General features: G+C 41.7%; 1 protein-coding gene across 8 annotated transcripts in view; it reads right to left on the bottom strand.

Moving 5' to 3' along the window:
• LOC143034002 (serine/threonine-protein phosphatase 4 regulatory subunit 1-like) overlaps positions 1 to 20,000 on the bottom strand; it is a 476,593-nt gene that overhangs the window by 178,742 nt on the left and 277,851 nt on the right. The window contains exon 1 of one of the 8 annotated variants that reach the window (XM_076199818.1): positions 15,756 to 16,159. The exons of 6 other annotated variants lie outside the window; for them this stretch is intronic. In XM_076199818.1, coding sequence (XP_076055933.1) covers positions 15,756 to 15,814 — 59 coding nt within the window. In that variant the 5' untranslated portion in view covers positions 15,815 to 16,159. Of the gene's footprint in view, positions 1 to 15,607; positions 16,160 to 20,000 lie in introns of those variants that run through there. One more of the 8 variants, XM_076199821.1, reaches the window with a different exon arrangement.

Genomic DNA, 20,000 nt, shown 5'->3' with positions numbered 1-20,000 from the left:
CATCAGATTTCCTACTATTAATATACATATATATACCAAGGGCTGTTTCTTTCTTTCAATGGAGGTAGCCAAAGTCAAAAGGAACAATTCCACTCCAATCCTATTCACCACCACTTCCTCCTGGATGATGGGTCATCCCTGCATCTCACCCATTGCCCTGGGTCAGAAGCAATGTAGTAAAGCACAGCAAATCCACAGCAAGGTCACTTCATTTAATTGGCGACACCACCCCTCTCCATCCCCTCATGGAGAAAAAAAGAAGATGGGGGCAAAATCCCTTCAGGCTATGTCAAAATATCATTCACAAATAACCACACCCTACCCCTACCCATCCCTCACCCACTCCCTTACATGCATCACAGCATCATCCACACTCAACCATTCTCCACTCACCCCTATCTTGTCTTCTCCCTTCCTCAACAGGCATCCTCTAAGCCCCTTTTACCCTATCCATCCATCCATCCATCACAACCTTGGTTGCCCCCTCCTGTTCACTCCATCTACCTCTGCCTTCCACTTTGCTTTTACTTGTTTTTCTTCAAATATTAATATAGTAGTAGAATAAAGATATATTCATTCTGCAGTTTGTGTTTATTTGCAAAATCAATTAATTTTTGTGACATAATAGATGGTGCTTCATCCCCTTCCCATATCCATGGTAGCTGCAACTCTAGGGTAATCCACTATTTTCTATTTGCATGATTTTCTAATTGCACAATGGCTAAAAGAACACAGTGTAACTAGATGAATACCTGTATGTATACATATGGGGACCCTCAGCCTACAAACTTCTCAGTTTTTGCTGTTTTGTGGTTACAATGCTGAGGAATACATTGTCATGTGATGATAGACTGAGGAAGGAAGCATTGGTCAGTCTTGGTTGTGTGCCATTTTGGATTACTACTTATCATTTGTTTTTGTGTTGCTTATTAGGGGACTTTTAGCCCTTCATCATCTAAGGAAGACTTCTGATGGCAGTGCACTGAGGGGAAAACAATCACCATGATAGGTGCATATTTTGAATAGTTCCATCCTATGCTTAAAATCAGATTACAACTTTGCATTGTAACCAAACTCCATTGTAGCTCAAAGATGCCTACAAATATACATACAGATACAGTTTTCACAAAAGAGTGCAATTTTTTCAAGACAATAGTAAAGGATAAATAGTCAAGATTGGGGGGCAGTAACAATGTTCCACAACATTCAGTGCTTGCATCAATAAGGTTTCTAGTCCAAGTCAATGACATGATGGAAGGAACATGCTATGCTGACATGTTTGCAGATGCAAAAATCATGAGTGAAAAATGAGGAGGTTGGTAGACTATTGCAAAAAGATCTAGATACTATTTTTACATGGAGCAAAGAATGTGAAAAGTTAAATATAAAAAATACGAAGTACTGGAAATGGCTAATAGTGGCAAAAGGCCATCCTTAAACTATTCCTTGGAAAATGAGCACATTACAAAAGCAAAAGAAGAGAAAGACAACCTGTCACTTGACAGACATACCAGCAGGATTGTGGGAGAGACATATGGACTACTGCAGAAGATTAAGGTGGCGTTCCACTATATGGATGAGATGAAAAAACTCATTGAAACCCTGATACATCCAAGACTGGAATATGCGTCAGCAGTATGGTCCCCACACAGAGTGAGGGATATAAGCAAGATTGAGAGAATACAAAGGGCAGCAACCAAATTGGTCCCCAGCCTGGCAGATAAACCATATGAGGAAAGACAAAAAGTATTGGGTCTGCTAACTTTGAAAGATCAAAGGGAAAGAGGCGATCCGATTACAGTATTCAGGTCATTAAAGGGGATAGATTGCACTGACAGATGAGGTCTCTCGACTGAAAATAGGAGGGCTTTAGCCTCTTTAATACGATGATGCCCATGTTGGCATCACAAGGTGTCAGTGGGTATACAAGGATCTTGGTGTCGGAGTCTTATATTTATTTTGTATTTGTGGCTGATAGACCCCAAATTCTGTGAACTAGTTTGATCATGTTTTCTGTGTTTATTATTACTCAGAGTGAACAAGAATGAGTAATACAGCAGTGACTTTATATTCTATAAAGCGAGTAGTGTGATACATTGTACATTAGGCACACAAGAATTTGACTCGTATTGAAGAGGTTAAGAGGTCATAGGAGTAAATTAAGAATGACCACATGCTGACAAGATGTGAAGAAATAGTTTTCCATATAGATGCATAAATATGTGTAATAGCTTAGGTGATAGAGCCCAAGCCGAAACAATACATAGATACAGATATGTTGGAAATGTACATGAATTGAGTCTAAATATGTTAAATTAGAAAATAGGAGATGGGACCCAACGACTATTGTTCCTTTCCTGTATACTACAATTAGGTAAATTATACAGGATGAAAAAGAGTCAAGATATTTTGCATTTCTCCCTCTGTGTGGTAAGATTTTTCTAGCTGTTGGTATCTGGCAATGTCTGGCATTTTTCCATTACTGTTACTGCAGGGAAGCCATTCAGTATCATGCTACAAGTATTTGAGAGTGGATGTGTTGCTCCAAACTCTATTGCTTACAACTGTGTGGCATTTTGTTAAGGCTTGTCCTCCTCCCCTTTAATATAGTTGGTTCCTCACTTTCCGATGAAAAGGCTGGTATCATGGCCTGGAGGCAAGAGAAATGTCTCCATAAATGATACCTGTGCTCATTTTGGCTGAGGTAAAAGTAGTCATACACCACCTACTTCCAGCAACACATGGGCTCCTCCCACACATTCCGTAAGCAATGGAAAACTTATAAGGCTACAGAAAACCTACTACAAAATAAAGTGATCAAGAACTCTCATTTGACCGCCTCACAGCTGAAAAAATACAATCACAAGCTCTTGGAAACCATTGTAGATCTTACCATAATACAACATGAGACTTCAAAAAAGACCTGCAAGCTCCCCAGCTGCACCACTGCCAACAAGCTACATCTTACCAATACAAAACAAAATATTTTGTAGAGAAATATAAAAATTGGACATCACAGCACTGGGAGAGGTGTTGTGGTCTGATGAAAGCACCTTCAAATTCTTCAATAACAATCCTACAAATGTGGGACAACCCTCTTCTGTCAGCTGGTACAATCCTGCCTATGTTGTATTGACAGTAAAGTACCCACAACCAGTCATGGTGTGGGGGTGTAAGTGATAGTGCTGGTTATGGTGGTCTCTACCTCTATCATAAGGACCAAATGATAAATGCAGATTCTTATGCCAGTGTTCTCAATAATCACCCGCAGCTTTTATGTGATACACGGCTGCAACAGTTTTATGCATGATTGCACATTGTCACATGGGAAGGAAAGTGACAGCTTCTTGCTGATCATAATATCTATATTCTGGATTGGCCCTTTAATTCACCTGACCTCAACCCTTTAGAGTTGTTAACATGTCATGAAAAGAAGTTTCCTGAATCGAAGTCAACCTCCCTTAAAGTGTAATCACTTTGTAAACGAAGTGTCTAATTTTACTAGATTAGTTTTTAGTACTTCCCATCAGTAATAACTAAATAAATTACACAAAAAACTCTCTTTTATTTATTGCAATTTGAAATTATTGATCCTATCCCCAAAAGAAGACAGAAGACAGGAGTGAATGGAGAATGATTGTATATGGATGATGTTGTGATGCATGAGGTGGAATGGGCAGGGGGATGGGGGTGAGGTAGTATGTGTGAGCAAAATTTGACGCAGCCCGAAGGGATTTCTCCCCGTCTTCTCCTTTTATGCAATGGGGGGACAGAGAGGGGGGGTCACCGATTTAATGAAGCGGCCTTGCTGTGGATGTGCTGTGTCTTGCGACACTGCTTCTGACCCAGGGCAGTGGACAAGATGCAGGGATGACCCGTCATCCAGGAGGTGCTAAGAAAAGAGGGAGGGTGGAGGGATGTGGAGTGTATTCAGGGATGGAATGGGTGGGAATGATTTTATGCCTATTCCTTTTTGGCTACCTCCCTTGTAAGGGGGAAAAAGCCTTGGTATATGTATGTATATGTATGTATCCCCAAAATGCCATCTGTTTCAGCCATTCTCTTTAACCCTACCTGTGGCGCCACCTACTCTGCAGTGATGTCATGAGTTATGTTCACTCCTTATGCAATGCAGTCGTGTTTGACAATTGGAGATCGTATCGAGTCTCACAGGCTACTTATCAAATTTATGAATTATGAAAATGAAGAAAGAACTACTGAGGAAGATTAGATTGAGATGAAAAGAATAGGAGAAAAGAGGCAGAGAAGCATGATGATAATATACTAATGGCACATAGAATTCTGAGAGAAAGACAGATGAATGCTGATGATAACCGCCCAGCAACCATATTATTTACTTCCAGAACATACACAGGTAGATAAATAATTAAAATAATACTAAATGGCCTTTTTAAAGCATATGCAAAGCAAATAATAATAAATATTATTTTTGGAAGTTTTGATCAAATTTATCAGATAAATAAGCTTAGAAAAATTAAACCAGGAGAAATAATGGGGCCAATGCATTGATGAAGTCATCAACATCATTGATAATTATATAATTTACATAAAACCACATTCTTGTACAGGCTGACACAGTTTAACTAATTCTTTTATACTGGATTTTTTTTTTTTCTGAATTTAGAGTAATAATACTGATAAACAATATATGAAACAGCAACTTCCTTTTATTATATCTATATTGGAAATTGAACTTAGTTTGATCGAATTAAGGGTATGCAGTATAGGAATAAATGAGACGAAATAAAACACACACACACACACACTTATCATTTGTTGGAATGGATTAGTGTGTTCTTGCAATACTTGTAGCGACTGTGTAAACAATCTAAAACAATGTATCAAACTTGTTGTGTAATGAATAATTAGTTTTATCTAGTAGTAACAAGCACCATAATTAACCTTTCCACTGGCACAGTAGGGCAAAGATGAAAAAATATCTGTATGACGTTGTAGAAATCAATGTTTGCAAATTTTGTGGCATCTAGGAGCCATAGTGTGAATGTGATGCAGTATTTTGTGCAGGAGCACACTGCAAAAATATTGAATGTGTCACCTATACTACTTTTGCTTTTCCGAGTGCCCAAAGTTATTGCAGAACCAATAATCATACAGGTAAGTACCATTGATGCACCAATATGATTTTTTTGAGATATTCCAGTTCAAAGAAATAGCCCATAACTATATCATCTATCCACACACCTTGGCTCTTGTCACAGATATTTAGAGAATCTACTCTCAAAAGACAATGAAAAACTAATATCACTGAATATTGTCTGTTCCACTACTGGATGCTTGGGTTGGTACACAGCTCATGATGTTATTGGAACTAATACCAAGAGATTGCACCATATGCTGTTTTAAAATGCTAATGGCAGATGCATATTTTCATAAAAAAAGTCCCTCAAATATTATTTTTTGAAGTAAGATATTTGTTTTAAAAATAGCCATCATAAAAATAAATCTCATTACGAAAGAGAAAATGCTAAGTTGGTGGGCTTGGTGGTTACCACCCTTTAAACATTTCATTGAAGAAATCAAACTTCAGTGAGTGAAGGACTTCTCTAGATTACTTAATGAAACCCACCCATAATATCCCTAAACGTCTCAGCATGGAGATTAAAGCCTAGGGGAACATGACCAAATATTTTTTTCAATGCTAAATACCCAGATAGTTCCCATAATTTTATTTTCCAGAGGCTACACACACACATACACTGGTATACCATGTATTGTGTACAGTGCGAGTTTTTATGAGTAATTTTTTACTCAAAAACTAAAGGATCGCACTATACACAGGTAATACTTTAGAATGTGCTAACTTTCATGTATTTTTGATGAATGTAACTTATCTGGTAGGCCTACAGTCTCACAGTACATTTGGCAAACTTTAACAGTACCAGTAAGCTCCTTTAACTTGCCTCCCATAGCCTACATTCTTCCTTTCTGTTGTTACATGTATATCAGGACTCCATTCACTATGGGTACCACAAAAACATTATACACATGAAGTCGATTATTTTCCCTTTCTCTAATCTGCATGCACCTTCATATGCATTTACATAGCTGAGGTATTGCTTTTCCAACTGCACCCCATTTTGTCTGATATGTACCTAACAGGCAGTAAAAGATACTGATATGGTATTGTAAATAATTTTTTTTGGAAAACACGAGGAAAACAGAAAACTGGTAAATAACTATAGATATGGCATATATGTACAGCTAATCATTACAAAAGGATTATTGCTGGAAAGGTGATTAGATGTAAACACTTGCGAATAATGATGCATGCAAATCTAAGACAGGAGAGAGAGAGAAATCATTGTTTATTCTTCATTCACATAACGTATTTGTTGAATTCAAGTAGAATAAATAGTGGATGAAGTTTTGTTTTTCATATAACAAATTGAAAGAAACTTTGGCTACATGAGACACACACAGGGTTAAGCAGCAACTATAGTTAGGCAGGATCCAAAGCAAAAGTATGATACCTAAATCTTTGTCAATATTTGATGTAAGTATCTTTGTAAAAAAAAAAAAAAAATGAAAAGAAAATTTATTTGCTATAAAATAATTCTTGAATGATTCCCAGCACTTCAATATTTGACTACGGTAGATCTACCAGTAATTTTCAAAAGGTGGGGTTGCATTATACACGAGGTATATGAAAAATGTGAGGTTGCACAATACAGGAAGTTGGCATATATATGCACAAGTATATACAATATATATATGGAAGTAAATTAAGAAAGTCCACATGTCAAAAGGATGAAGAAATAGTTTTCTATATAGATGTATAAAAATGTGGAATAGCTTAGGTGATATAGCCCAAGCTCAAATAATACACAAGTTCAAATCTACATATGATATTGGAAATCAAAGATATAGATTAAGCTGGAACTGTACATGAATTCGAGTCTAGGTATATTAGAAAATTAGAGAATAGGAGACAGAACCCAATGAGCAATGCTCCTTTCCTGTATACTACAATTATTGTAGGTAAATACACATCATCATCAACTGGGTGCATATGCAAGAGTGCCTTCACTCTCATACCATCACCAGTCCCCATGGTCACTCTGAGCAAGCTTCCATGCAGTAACTTGCCCCAGCCATTAATTCTGTGGGCATCCCTTTTATCTCCTCAAAAGGCATTTGTCCATGTGAGTGGGATCAACATCAGGGAAACATGCCATATGTTCATATGGCCAAAGTTAACGTTCACCAATTATGCTAATAACTGGCCTAAATTGAGATTTGAACTACTGTGTATTTTTATTTGATACAAAGTCATTCCAGCAATACTCCACAATTCTCCAAAGTCACTTTGTACAAATATATCAAGATGCCTCTTAAGTTAGGATTCAGTGTCCATGTCTCACAGTTGTACTGGAAGACAGGGAGCACAAGTGACTTGATGATTTGAATCTTAGTCTTGCATAAATATTGACAATGCCATAAACTCAGGTTGAGTATATCAAAACATCATACCAATCCTTCAAAGTACTTCCTGACATGACCCTCCTCTGTTATATACTACACTTCCAAGGTATATAAAGCTTTCCCAGGCCTCAATGTCCTTACCATATATATGGACAGACTGAACAGTCATCCAGTGAGTCTCCAAATACTTGGACCTTGGTCTTGGTCCAAGCGATCTGGAGTACCAGCAGTTTCATTTCCCTGAGCAGTGACTAATAGACTGCAACCAGGACCTCCTACGATTCCACAAAAAGGACAATATCATCAACAAATAAAAGGCCAGTGACTTGGTGCTGCCAATAGATGCTCTGCAAGGACAATGATAGACAGCTCTGTCCAAAATCCAGTCCATGCAGGTGTTGAAGTGTTGGGGCAAGGTCACATCCTAACCTCACTCCCGAATTTACAGAAAAGGAGCTGGACACACGCTGCCCCATACTTTACATTATTCTCTCTCCCAGAGTATATGCCAGATATCAAGTCAAAATCCTAGCATGAATACCATATATTATGGAGCATCCCATGATGCACAGCATCAAACAATTTCTAGTGATCAACATTAGGTCCACAAAAACCCTGTTGAAACTCATGTCATCTCTCCACAAGAATACAAAGCACAAGGACCTGATCAATTATTGACTTTCATAACATTAACCCATACTGTTCAGGCCTCTGAAACTTTGGCTGGCAGATGTGAGCGAACCTGTGTCAGCAATACATGGGGAAACACTGTACCTGGCAAACTGAGCAGTGTGATACTGTGGTAGTTATTGCTGTCCAACTGGTCCCTTTCCCCCTTCAAGATAGGGATGACCAGACTTTTTTTTTTTCCAGTCAGAGGGAATGGTACAGGACTGCCAGACAGCAGTCCTATACCATGCTGATAGCATGCTCCAACTGTATCCTTGTCCATCCTCATGAAAGGTCTATTCTGCCATTTTTGAATCCTGTATTGGTCCAGGTCCTTGGCCATTCTAGGAGCAAGCCACACTCTATATTCTCCAGTATCTATCTCCACTGTCACACCACTTGCTGACTCTGGATGCTCTCCACAATAGCTTTCAGTTTCAAAAGGTGTGTCACAGTTCTTCAGGGTCCTCAATGGCAAGTACTTAAACCACTTCAACCTGATAAACTACTACAACATACTCCTAGGCATACACATCATCCCTGATTTTCTCTAGATGAAATCCTGGTGGATTGCATCTCGGGATTCACCTGGATTTGATGTGCAATCATAGTGTTGCTACCACAAGTCTATGATCAGTCCCAATGAATTTAGCACTTCAATAAACTCAGCAGTTCTGTACATTCTTTCAACAAGTACTAACAAGTATATGATTGAAGACCATTGCCATCCTTCTGACATTGCTATATAAAGTCCACTGGTGTGGCTCTCTTCTCTGGAACCAGGAGTGGCAAGTACTTCATTCTGATTACAAACTGCTACAACATACTCCTGGGTATACACATCACCCCTGAGCTTCTCCAGATGAAACCCATAGCCACCCTTCTGACATTGCTATATAAAGTCCACTGGTGTGGCTTTCTTCTCTGGAACCAGGAGTGGCAAGTACTTCATTCTGATTACAAACTGCTACAACATACTCCTAAGTATACACATCACCCCTGAGCTTCTCCAGATGAAACCCAGGTGGGTTGCATTTTGGGATCCTCCTGGATTTGATATGCAGTCTGAGTGTTGCCACCATAAGTGTATGGTCTGTCCCAAAGAATTTAGCACTTCAATAAAACCTGCAGTTCTGTATATTTTATCAACAAGCACTAACAAGTATATGATTGAAGACAGTGGCCACTCTTCTCACATTAGTATATCAAGTCCAGGCATGGCTCTCTTCTCTGGAACATGGAACCAACAATCCTCAGCCCTGTGAACTTCGGAAAGTTCAGAAGAATAAAACTGTTAGCATTCCTGGTTCCGGAATTATGGGGGCCAACACATACTTTATTGTCACCTCTGTCAGTGCCAGAACTATACTGAAGTCCTCCAAAACAAGTGTGTCTCAAAGTGGACACTGGCCAACTATAGATTCAAGTTTGGCATAAAAAATTTCCTTCTCTTCAGGTTTATATGCCTAAGTAGGAACACATTTTGCATCAAGAGAGATGAAGCCTAAGGTAATAATACATCAGCCTCAACAGCATCATACTCTTCAACCTAAGCAGCCTTTATGATGGCATGCTGCATTTGGCTAGATATGCCTATAGCTACTTCCACGAGGTGGGCTCCATCAGTGCGGCCTGACCAGAAGTAAGTGTGACTCTCAATACCTGAGAGAGTCACTATATCCAATCATCCTGACAAAGAAAAATAATGTTCCAAGTGCCCACATGGTGAGTCCACTGGAGGTTCATACCAGGACTGTCTTGATGTGTTTGTGCCTCGTTTGCAACACATCAAACCTGAACAGCAGAGTTGTTAACCTCTTGAATACAATGATGTCTATGTATATGTTATGAGATGCGAGTTGGGTATACAAGGATGCTGGCATCAGCTTCTTGGTTATATTCATTTTGTAGTTGTAGCCGAGTGACCCCCATATTCTGTGAACAGGTTTGATCATGTTTTCTGGGTGAACAAGTATAACAGCAGTAACTTTATATTTTGTAATGCACATATTGTGATGGATCATATATCAGCCAACATGATGTGCGTGCGACTATTTGATTTGTATTGAAAAGGTTAATTTTGGCAGGGGCAGATTGCAAGCCCACCTCCACCACCACAGGTGTTGAATATGGTTGCCATGTACATATGTTTACGATTCATACTCCTGGGCCCCCCCAACCACTATAGAGCTCAATGAGGGGAAATTGGAATTTGGGTATACATAGTAATCCAACAGACCAAGGTGTCATGGGTGGGTACAAATTCCCACCACCATGACACTAGGAGAAAACAGATGTGGCCCATATGGTGTTAGCCCAAATGGCAGTTGCTTGATTCTGGGTGTGCTTAACCCAAAGATTCAGGTCAGGCAGTTCTACAGATTTGTCTCTTAACCCAAAGGGGACAACCCATCCTGGCCTGAATAGAGGACCAATGAGGCATATTGCTAGTCCTTTGGGGGCATCTCAGTGCAACCACAGCACTGGAACATCACTAAGCCTCCAGGACTCCCACCTCCAGGTCCTGCTGGCCATACATGGCAAACACATGAATTAGTGATCCAAACCATTGAGTCAGAGGAATAAAAAATTATCAAAAGGGCAGATGAACTATTTGAGTCAATGATTGACTCAAATAGTTCATCTGCCCTTTTGATAATTTTTTATTCCTCTCCATTTGGGTGTCCAAAAGACCCTTGTTACAGGCAGGTGACCAGTGGTGGTGGTGGTGGGGGAGATATCTGGTTTAGCCATTGACAATCAGACCATGTAGCAGTTAGTAATAGGTTATGTGGTTCCAGTTGAAGGACAGGTGTCTTGCCTGACATGGACACACACACACTGTATTTGTCAGCATCTAAGATGCTCTGGCCTCAAGGATGCATCCCAATCATGACTTCCATAATTTTAAGGGGGGAAAAGGTTACCTGGTATGTTTTACGAGTGGCTTAGTGACATGTCAAGTTTCTTGACCATTTCTTATCTGGATTTTTTTGCCTGTTTTGCAATATGGTATATTAAAACCAAAGTTCCTAGTAATTCCTATCCACATCTAGTAGCACATGACACCCAAAATTGAGCAAAATAAGGTTAGAAACTATAAACACTACTACATAATATCACAAATGGAAATATATATTATGTAAATATATCCTTTTAAAATAGTCTATGCACATCACTAGCACTTTTCAAAACGTGATTACTATTTACAGGGCAAGTAATTTTAGTCTTCAAATCCTGAAAACTGAACACTTTCATCATTATTGAAACCAGAAAACACTGTTGTCCACATCACTGACATCCTCAGGGTTGTGAGATGTGTCCGAAGTCACAATGTTCAAACAGGATGTTCAGGTGCACACACACACACATACACATATTTTTTATCAACCCCAATGCACTTTAATTCTAAGCCATCAACATTGGAAGAACTGAGGAGGCACATGCAGAAATTGAAATGTGGTACCCCCGAGGACTCAAACCTATGGCCAGCACATGACCAATGCTGTAGTGACTTAGACCATTACACCATCAAGATGGTGTAATGGTCTAAGTCACTATAGCACTGGTCACATTCTGGCTGTAGGTTTGAGTCATCGGGCATACCACGTTTCAATTTCTGCATGTGCCTCCACAGTTCTTCCAATGTTGATGGCTTAGAAATAAAGTGCATTGTGATTGATAAAAATGTATCTCTAGTCACTGGGACCCATTCAGTGTTGTATACACACAATTATATATATATATATATATATATATATATATATATATATATATATATATATATATATATATGCAGAAATATCACCAAGGAAAATAATAAAATGATGACCAAGTACTTTTGTCTATTTAGACATCTTCAGGGTACATACAATGATGATACCAACATGAGTATATATACAAAGTGGGAGGCTATAGAAATACACACACACACACACACTGACTGTGGATGCTCTTCAATGCACTCCACAGTAGCTTTCAGTTTCACAAAGGTGTGTCACAGTTCTTCAGGGTCCTCAATGGCAAGTACTTCAACCTGATAAACTACTATAACATACTCCTAGGCATACACATCATCCCTGAGCTTCTCCAGATGAAACACACACACACACATATATACATTATATATATTATACACACACACACTTGCAGGCTTATATATGCATGCATACATACATGATGTTCATAATACACTCACATATGCACGCACACACAAGGGGGTGGAGTAGGGAGTGGTTATGTGTAAATGACATTTTAATGCAGCCTGAAGAGATTTCTCCCCATCTTCTTTATTTTCCACACAAGGGGGCAGAGAAAGGGGGTTAATGATTAAGTGAAGCATCCTTACTGCGGATGTACTGTGCCTTGCTGCATTGCTTTTCACACAGGGCAGTGGGTGGGAGACAGAAATGACCCTTCATTCACAAGGAGCTAAGATGAGAAGGAAGAAATTGTGGTTGATAGGAGTGGAATGGGTGGGAATGTGTGTGTAATATTCACCACAGTCTCGGATCATGTGATAGATTTCTGATCAACAGCTATTTACCTCCCAGAAGAGAGCTGAGCTCGTACATGACCGATCTATAAGCAATGTGGTGACCTTACATGCACACCCATGAGAGCTGGAGTAACAACTCGCAGTGCAGCGATACTGAAATTATTTCAGCCCTGGGCGGGATTCGAATCTGGACTGCTGTAGTGGTGGCTATGATCGCTACCACTGCGCTATTGAGTTGTGTGTGTATACATATACACACGTGTAGGTATACAAACACACATGAATTTGACAGGTATGATAAACTGGAGAATAGATGGGACCCAACAAGTTTTGCTCCCTTCCTGTACACTACAATTAGGTAAACACACACACACAGTGTCCATTTATATTTCTGCCCATCTTTCTCTGCATGAAAGGATGGAGAGATGGGTTGCCAATTAATGAAGTGGCCTTGCTGTGGTTGAACTGTGTCTTGCTGCATTGCTTCTGACCCAGGGCAGTGAGCGAGATGCAGGGATGACTCATTATCTAGGAGCCAAGAAAAGTGGGAGGGAGGGGTGCTGAATGGGGGAGTATGTGGGAATGAAATGGGTGGGAGTGGATTATGCCTTTGAATTTGGCTACCTCCCTTGTATGGGGGAAAAAGCCATTGGTATGAGGTACAGTTGGTCGAGTTCCCAGCTGCTACCACAGTGGTCTGGGTTTGAATCCCACTTAGGGCTGAAATAGTTTCAGTATTGTTGCACTGTGGATTGTTACTCTAACTCTTGTGGGCAGAGAGTGGGGTGTGTGTGTGTGTGTGTATGGTCACAACATGACCCATAGATCAGTCATATACACAAGCTCTGAGGTCTCTTCCGGAAGAGAAATAGCTGCCGATCACAAGTCTAACATGTGATCTAAGACCATAGTTAATCACACATACAGACACGGGCACACACACACACACAAATTGCTGCAAAAGACCATCTTTAAACTATTCCTTGGGAAGTTAACCTAAAAGCAGAGGCAAAAAATTCGAATGTTAATAATTAATAGGTAATCTGTCACCTAAAAGACATCTCAGCAAGATTGTGGGAAATGCACGATTGGGTGCAGAAAATTTAAGTTTATTTTCACTATACAGATTTAGAAATGATGAAAAAATCCATCAAAACCCTGATCAATTCAAGACTGGAATATGTGTCAGTGATATAGTCTCCACACAGTGAATAATATAAACAAGATCAGGAGAATACAAAGGGCAGCAACTAAATTGGTCCCAGCCTGACAGATAAACCATAAGTGGGACTTAAAGTACTGGGTTTGCCAACTTTGAAACATCCAAAATTAAAGAAGTGATACAATTACAGTATTCTGGTCACTAAATGAGGTTAGATTGACAGATGAGATCTCTTAATTAAGGATGGAAGGGTTTTAAGATATTTTGAGAACAAATTAAGACAGACTACATGCTTAAAGGATGTGAAGATATAGTTTTCCATATAGATGCATAAATAATTTAAATAGTTTTGGAGATATAGCCCTAGCTGGAAAATACATAAATTCAAATATATGATAATTGGAAATGAAGTATAGACCAATCTGGAACTATACTTGAATTTGAGGCTAGGTAGGATTAATTGGAGAGTAAGAGACCCAGTGACCATTGCTAATTTCCTGTATACTAGAATCAGGTAAATACATACCCACAAAAATACATTTCATATACTTATATAAACACACACACACACAGCGGGACACCACAAGCGTAGCTCCCCTTCCTGCAAAATACAACTAGGTAAATACACACACACACACACACATATATATATATATATATATATTATACATACACACACATACATGTTTACATATTCATTTGTGCCTTAAATTTTCTTTAGAAGACAGGTCTCTATTATTGGCATCCATGGCTGGTGTTGGATATTTTTTTTTTCTTCAACATTGTTTTTGATGGTAATTTGGAACAAGAAATATTGTAAGAGCTATTGATGAAACAATCTGAAAGTGGGGAAAGGACTGAAATTAATTACTTATTCCACTATCTGGCACAATGTTTAGTTGGTGGAAGTGTAGAGGGGGGGGCAGAATCTGTATTGTATGCATACACATAGGGGAACGCCGGTACCCTCGTGTGCCACACCGAAATGAGGCTTATGTGCTTCGTGTATTGCTTAAATGGTGGTAAACCTGACCTATGCTTTGACGTCTATGTGGAGAATCCTGCCTGACTAGAGCGTTGTTACGTTATTCACAATGATCAATCTCGCATAGAAATATGGAAGTCCAAAATATATTGTCCTTTTAGGTTCTTAAAGTCCTGAAGAAATGCAAGGCTAATCGATGCTTAATATTCTCGTCCCTCTATTTGTCTCGAATAATCTTCCCATGTTCTTAAGTTCGACTGACGGGCCTCTCCCGTTCGCACACAAACACACACACACACATACACAAACACGCACGTTCGCGCTCGCGTACACACAAGCACGCATGCACATTGCAATAATCAGTTCTAAAATTCCCCCTCAGGAGAATGGTCTGTAATTTAATTTGGCAAATGGCTTAGTATCTTCGAAGATACTGGCGCGGGAACGAACCCTAGACTTAGTAGCTAACCCGGCCGCGCCTTGTTCTATTCCAAGGAATCGCGTTCTGCTGCATTCTTCGATTTTGGGTCAAACTAATATGCAGTGCGATTCCAACTATGATACAAATATTTTTATATATTTAACTATGAAAGGAAATCTTATTACTGTATTGTAATTATCATTCGCGTGGGCCTGGGCAAGGAAAACATATACAACTGTGGTTTACCCTTGCTGAAGTCAATGAAACTTACAACCTTCTCCATTCTGTGGTTCTCAACATTGCATAAGCCCTCATCAGGGAATCTAGAGAGAAAAAAAAACTACTTTATCTTAACAAAATGGAACTAGTTAGGCCACGTCAACAGTGTTAGTTCTTCTCAGTACTGACCTCGGTTCATTCAATAATGGCTAACCCATGCATGGCCCCTTGCAGGCAGCAGGGTATAGCTTTCACATGCTGCTTTACGTAGGGGCGCTGGTTGGCTCAGCCAGCCGGTATTGACGAGGGTGTGCTCCTCCTCCCACATGGTACTTGCCTCATACTTCCTTCCGCGGAATACGCGCCCATCCCGGCTCTGTCTTCTGGCACGCACATGCTGCACTACACCGGCATGATGTAGTCTTCCCTTGGCATACAGTCTTGCCGAACAGAGACAAGTGGATTTGTGTGGCGTGAATGCGGCCATAGTGGAACGTAGGCCCATGGCGCGCGCACACTAGCACACGAGTTACACAGTATAAAGCCACACCATCAATACACGTGGGCGCTTGACACTCTGGCACAAGTAATGATTGCACGTCGATGGGGTTCAGCGTGTTTCCTTATTATATGCAATCTTGTTTCAATGGTAAAACTAGTGGTAGTAATGCTGCTGCTGCTGCTGCTGCTGCTGCGTGGTACAGCGCCGCCGCCGCCGCCACCACTTACTCCTCCACACCACCACTACCACCACCTGAGCTACGTACGCCATAGCGCTGCTGCTGTGGCCTACGACAGGGCACACCCATAACATAAACCGCGTCCTCCTCTTCCTTTAGCTAGCGCGGCTATGAAATGGGCGTGGTGCTTACGCCGTGGTCGGTCGTACCATCGTCACCATTATCTATCTACATGGCTCGTCGGCAAGCCCCTCGACAGGCCAGTCACACCCGACAGTGGACGATGGGAGGCAGATGACCCAGGACTGCTAAGCAGGCTGGCAGGCAGGCAGGCAGGATGCAAAAGGCTCTGATATCCTGCCGTGCCGTGCCTCGCGTCCGACGACAGCATTCTAGTCAATTAGTCAGCTAGCAAGCCAGCCAACCAGCCAGCCGCCTGCATGCCTTTCCTTCTTCCTGCGGCTTTACTCGACCTAAACCGCCTTGGACGCACATCCAAACTGGGATGTTAAGGATCCCGCCGCACCAAGACCTCCATCCCAAAGAGGAGCAGCAGCACCAGCACCAGCAGCAGCAGCAGCAGCAGCAGGAGGCCAGCAGCAGCAACGGCGGCGGCGGTGGCGGTGGCGGCAGCCCGCCCGACGGCTCACGAAGAGAACACGAGTATCAGGAGGGAGCGAGCGAGCGACCCATCTGCGTCGCACAAGAGCACAAGTTGAGCAAGCACGGCCACTTTGCCGAACTTTTCTAGAGGACTCAACAGACCCCTTCTTCACTTTACACAACCGACCACTATTACACAACATTTTGAGGCGGAAACAGTTATATGGCGGGCTTAAGAAATACACCAATATGCGCGTACGTCCACCCACAACGGCGTCTCACATCACACTACTGTGACCGCGTCGTACGTACTACACTCCCCCCGCTCCTCACTCTTTCCCCACCTCCCCCGTCTCCTAGCTCGCTCGCTCGCTATCCCCCTTACCACACACTCCCCCATCAGCCACTCCCCCATCCCCCCTTGTTCCCCCACCAATTCCCACCACCTCCGCCCTACCACCACTGCCGCCTCCGCCAACACCACCTCGCTGCTTCCTGGACCCCCATGAGGCCTCGTCTTGCTTGATCGCAATTCTGTTGTTTCATGGCGAAATCCAGAGCAAACCTTGCAGCCACCTCTCGCCAGCATTACAAAGGGAAGACCACGCGGGACCGTCTATTGCCTACCATTGAGCACTGGTGCCGCCCAGAAGGGTAGAGAAGGTTGCGGCTGCTCCGTGGTGCCTCCCTTCTCCTCCTCCTCCTGTACCTCCATCTCCACCTCGCACGGCGTTTGACACACGGCCGCCTCCCTCGTGGTGTAGGCGACTCTACAAACTGGCACCAGCGCAGTACTATGCCTTTCTACTAAACCTCTCGCACTCCACGAAAAAAAAAGACTCCGTTTTCCCAGAATCCTCCTAACCTGTCTGTCGTCTCCGAGGCCCAGGTTGTACCTCCTTCATCCGCCACATATTCCTGAACTTCCCGCCACATATCTTTTGAATGATCCAACTTTAATGCGGGTCAGTCCGTCCATCTTGCAATAATTGATCCTTCCCATCGTCCCTCGAAAATCCAGTACACCATAAATCGTATGCAACACTACTCTCTTCGCAATTACAGCCAGGCAGTCACACGCAGCCTTGACCGTGGCGTTGGCTAAGGATTTGGCAACGTTACTTCTGCTGAACAAACGATGGACAGAATCCTATGAGAATGGGATTTCAATCTATCTGGGCCCAAGTCTGGTAAAATAAAAATAAATAAAATAAAACAATAAAAAGACTAAATTGTCAGGATTTGCAACAAATGTTGACAGCACAACGGTTTTGTGATGACCCTCGAGATATTTAATTTGACCGACGACAGCATAGCTCACCACTACCAGGTCTGACCCGCTCGACAATATTCAGCGTCTTCCATTCACTTTTAGCTATGTCAAAGTTATCCATACCAAAAGACGATAGAAATCAATGGAGGAAGGGGAATGAGGAGAACCAGTGATATGGGGGAGGGGAATGAGGGTGGAAGTGGGAAGGGAACGAGTGAGGAGTGAGTAGCCAATAAGGGAGGAGGGAATGAGAAGGCAGAAAAATAAATGTTGGGGTAGAAAAACTGTACCTAAAAATTTCCCTCGCTAAGACCCGAACTTGTCACACTCGTTGAATGACTGCGACAAAATCAAGAGTCTGGTAGTCAGTCATCACAAGAAGCAAGGTAAGCAACCATTCTTCCGTCCGACGACCTCTGGGAGGTGGCACTGTTTTCGTTCATGTAGTTGATGATATTCTTGCTGCTGCTGCTGCTGCTGCTGCTGCTGCCGCGCCCTTCCACCAGTTCCTGCAGTGGAAGCTGTTGGGCACACACGTGCTACAAATTCCATCCCAACCACAGCTGTCTAGCGAGCAGCTACTATTGGCACCTGTCAAGACATGGCTGCTGCTACTCTGGCCTCCCCAATGTCATTTAATCTATATGGGCATAGCAGAACACATTGATCGATTAATCATACAAATTTGCCGACGCTATAAAACAAAAAGGCACATGTCGCCGAATAAAGCATGGCGTTTGATCACAGTTTAAAATATGACATGAAATAAAATATTCACTTAAACATTACCCAACGATTTATTCGAAATTACAAAAGAAAACAAAAACAGAAGTGCATTGTTGAAATGGCGTCTTGTTCATCTAGAACTTTTGCCTATAAATTGCAATACTGGAATCAACAGCAGCAGCAGCCAAAGGCACGAAACTCTCCGAAAGAATAGAGCCGCCAATAACCAAATTACAAAAAACAATACCAGGGGTCTTTGGGTACTTTCTCGTGAATAATAACAATAATAATAATAATAATAATAATAATAATAATAATTAATAATGCATATACTAACGGCTTTTCCCCCTTACAAGGGAGGTAGCCAAAGTCAAAGTCCTAAATCCACTCCCACTTATTTCATCCCCACATACTTCACTCCCATTCACCACCCTTCCCTCTCCCTTTTCTTGGCTCCTCCTGGATGACGGGTCATCCCTGCATCTTGCCCACTGGCCTGGGTCAGAAGCAATGCAGAAAGACACAGCACATCCCTCTCTCCGTCCCCTCACGCAGAAAAAGAGGAGACGGGGAGAAATCCCTTCGGGCTGCGTCAAAATATCATTTACATATACTCCCACACCCGTACCATCCCCCGCCCAACGCTCCATGCATCACAGCTCCATCCATACACAACCATTCTCCATTCACCCCTATCTTTTTTCTTCTCCCTTCCTTCCTCAACAGACATTCCCCTCTTTCTCAGTGCCCCTTTTGTCCCATAATAATAATATGGAAATAAGCAATGACACACAAGAACAAGTATCACTGAATCCTGATTTCAAGAGGCGCCTCGGTGTCTTTGGTACTAAGTGCCTTCGGAGAATCATGGGGGTATTACTGGAACGACTGAGTATCAAACTAAAGACTATACTATGAGACTCGGTCTAGGCCAGTAGCCAGTAATTCGTGAACGTCAATACCGGCTATATGGGCATATGGTACGCTTCCCTGATGTTGATCCTACTCTCGATGGAGGAGACGAAGAAGAGGACGCCAAAAGAATTCCTGTCTGGGGGCAAGTCCATCAAATCTGTCGAAAGTTGTTTCGAGTCCAAAGGGTGGCTGCAGGGTAGTTCACTTGCGAGACACCTCGGGGGACTGGCGATGGCGTCGTGTGGGAGAATCAACGAGCTCCCTGGCGTATGCAAGTAATTCAGGATTGCATATATACACATTATTATATTATATTATATTATATATACACGCAGACACAAACACATGACTCGTGGCGTAATGGTTAGAGTTCCCGGCTGCCACT

Source organism: Oratosquilla oratoria, chromosome 16 (genome assembly GCF_046742065.1).
Source record: "Oratosquilla oratoria isolate Oo_2021 chromosome 16, ASM4674206v1, whole genome shotgun sequence".
NCBI classification, from domain to species: Eukaryota; Metazoa; Arthropoda; class Malacostraca; order Stomatopoda; family Squillidae; genus Oratosquilla; species Oratosquilla oratoria.
This window is presented reverse-complemented; position numbering and strand designations above follow the sequence as displayed.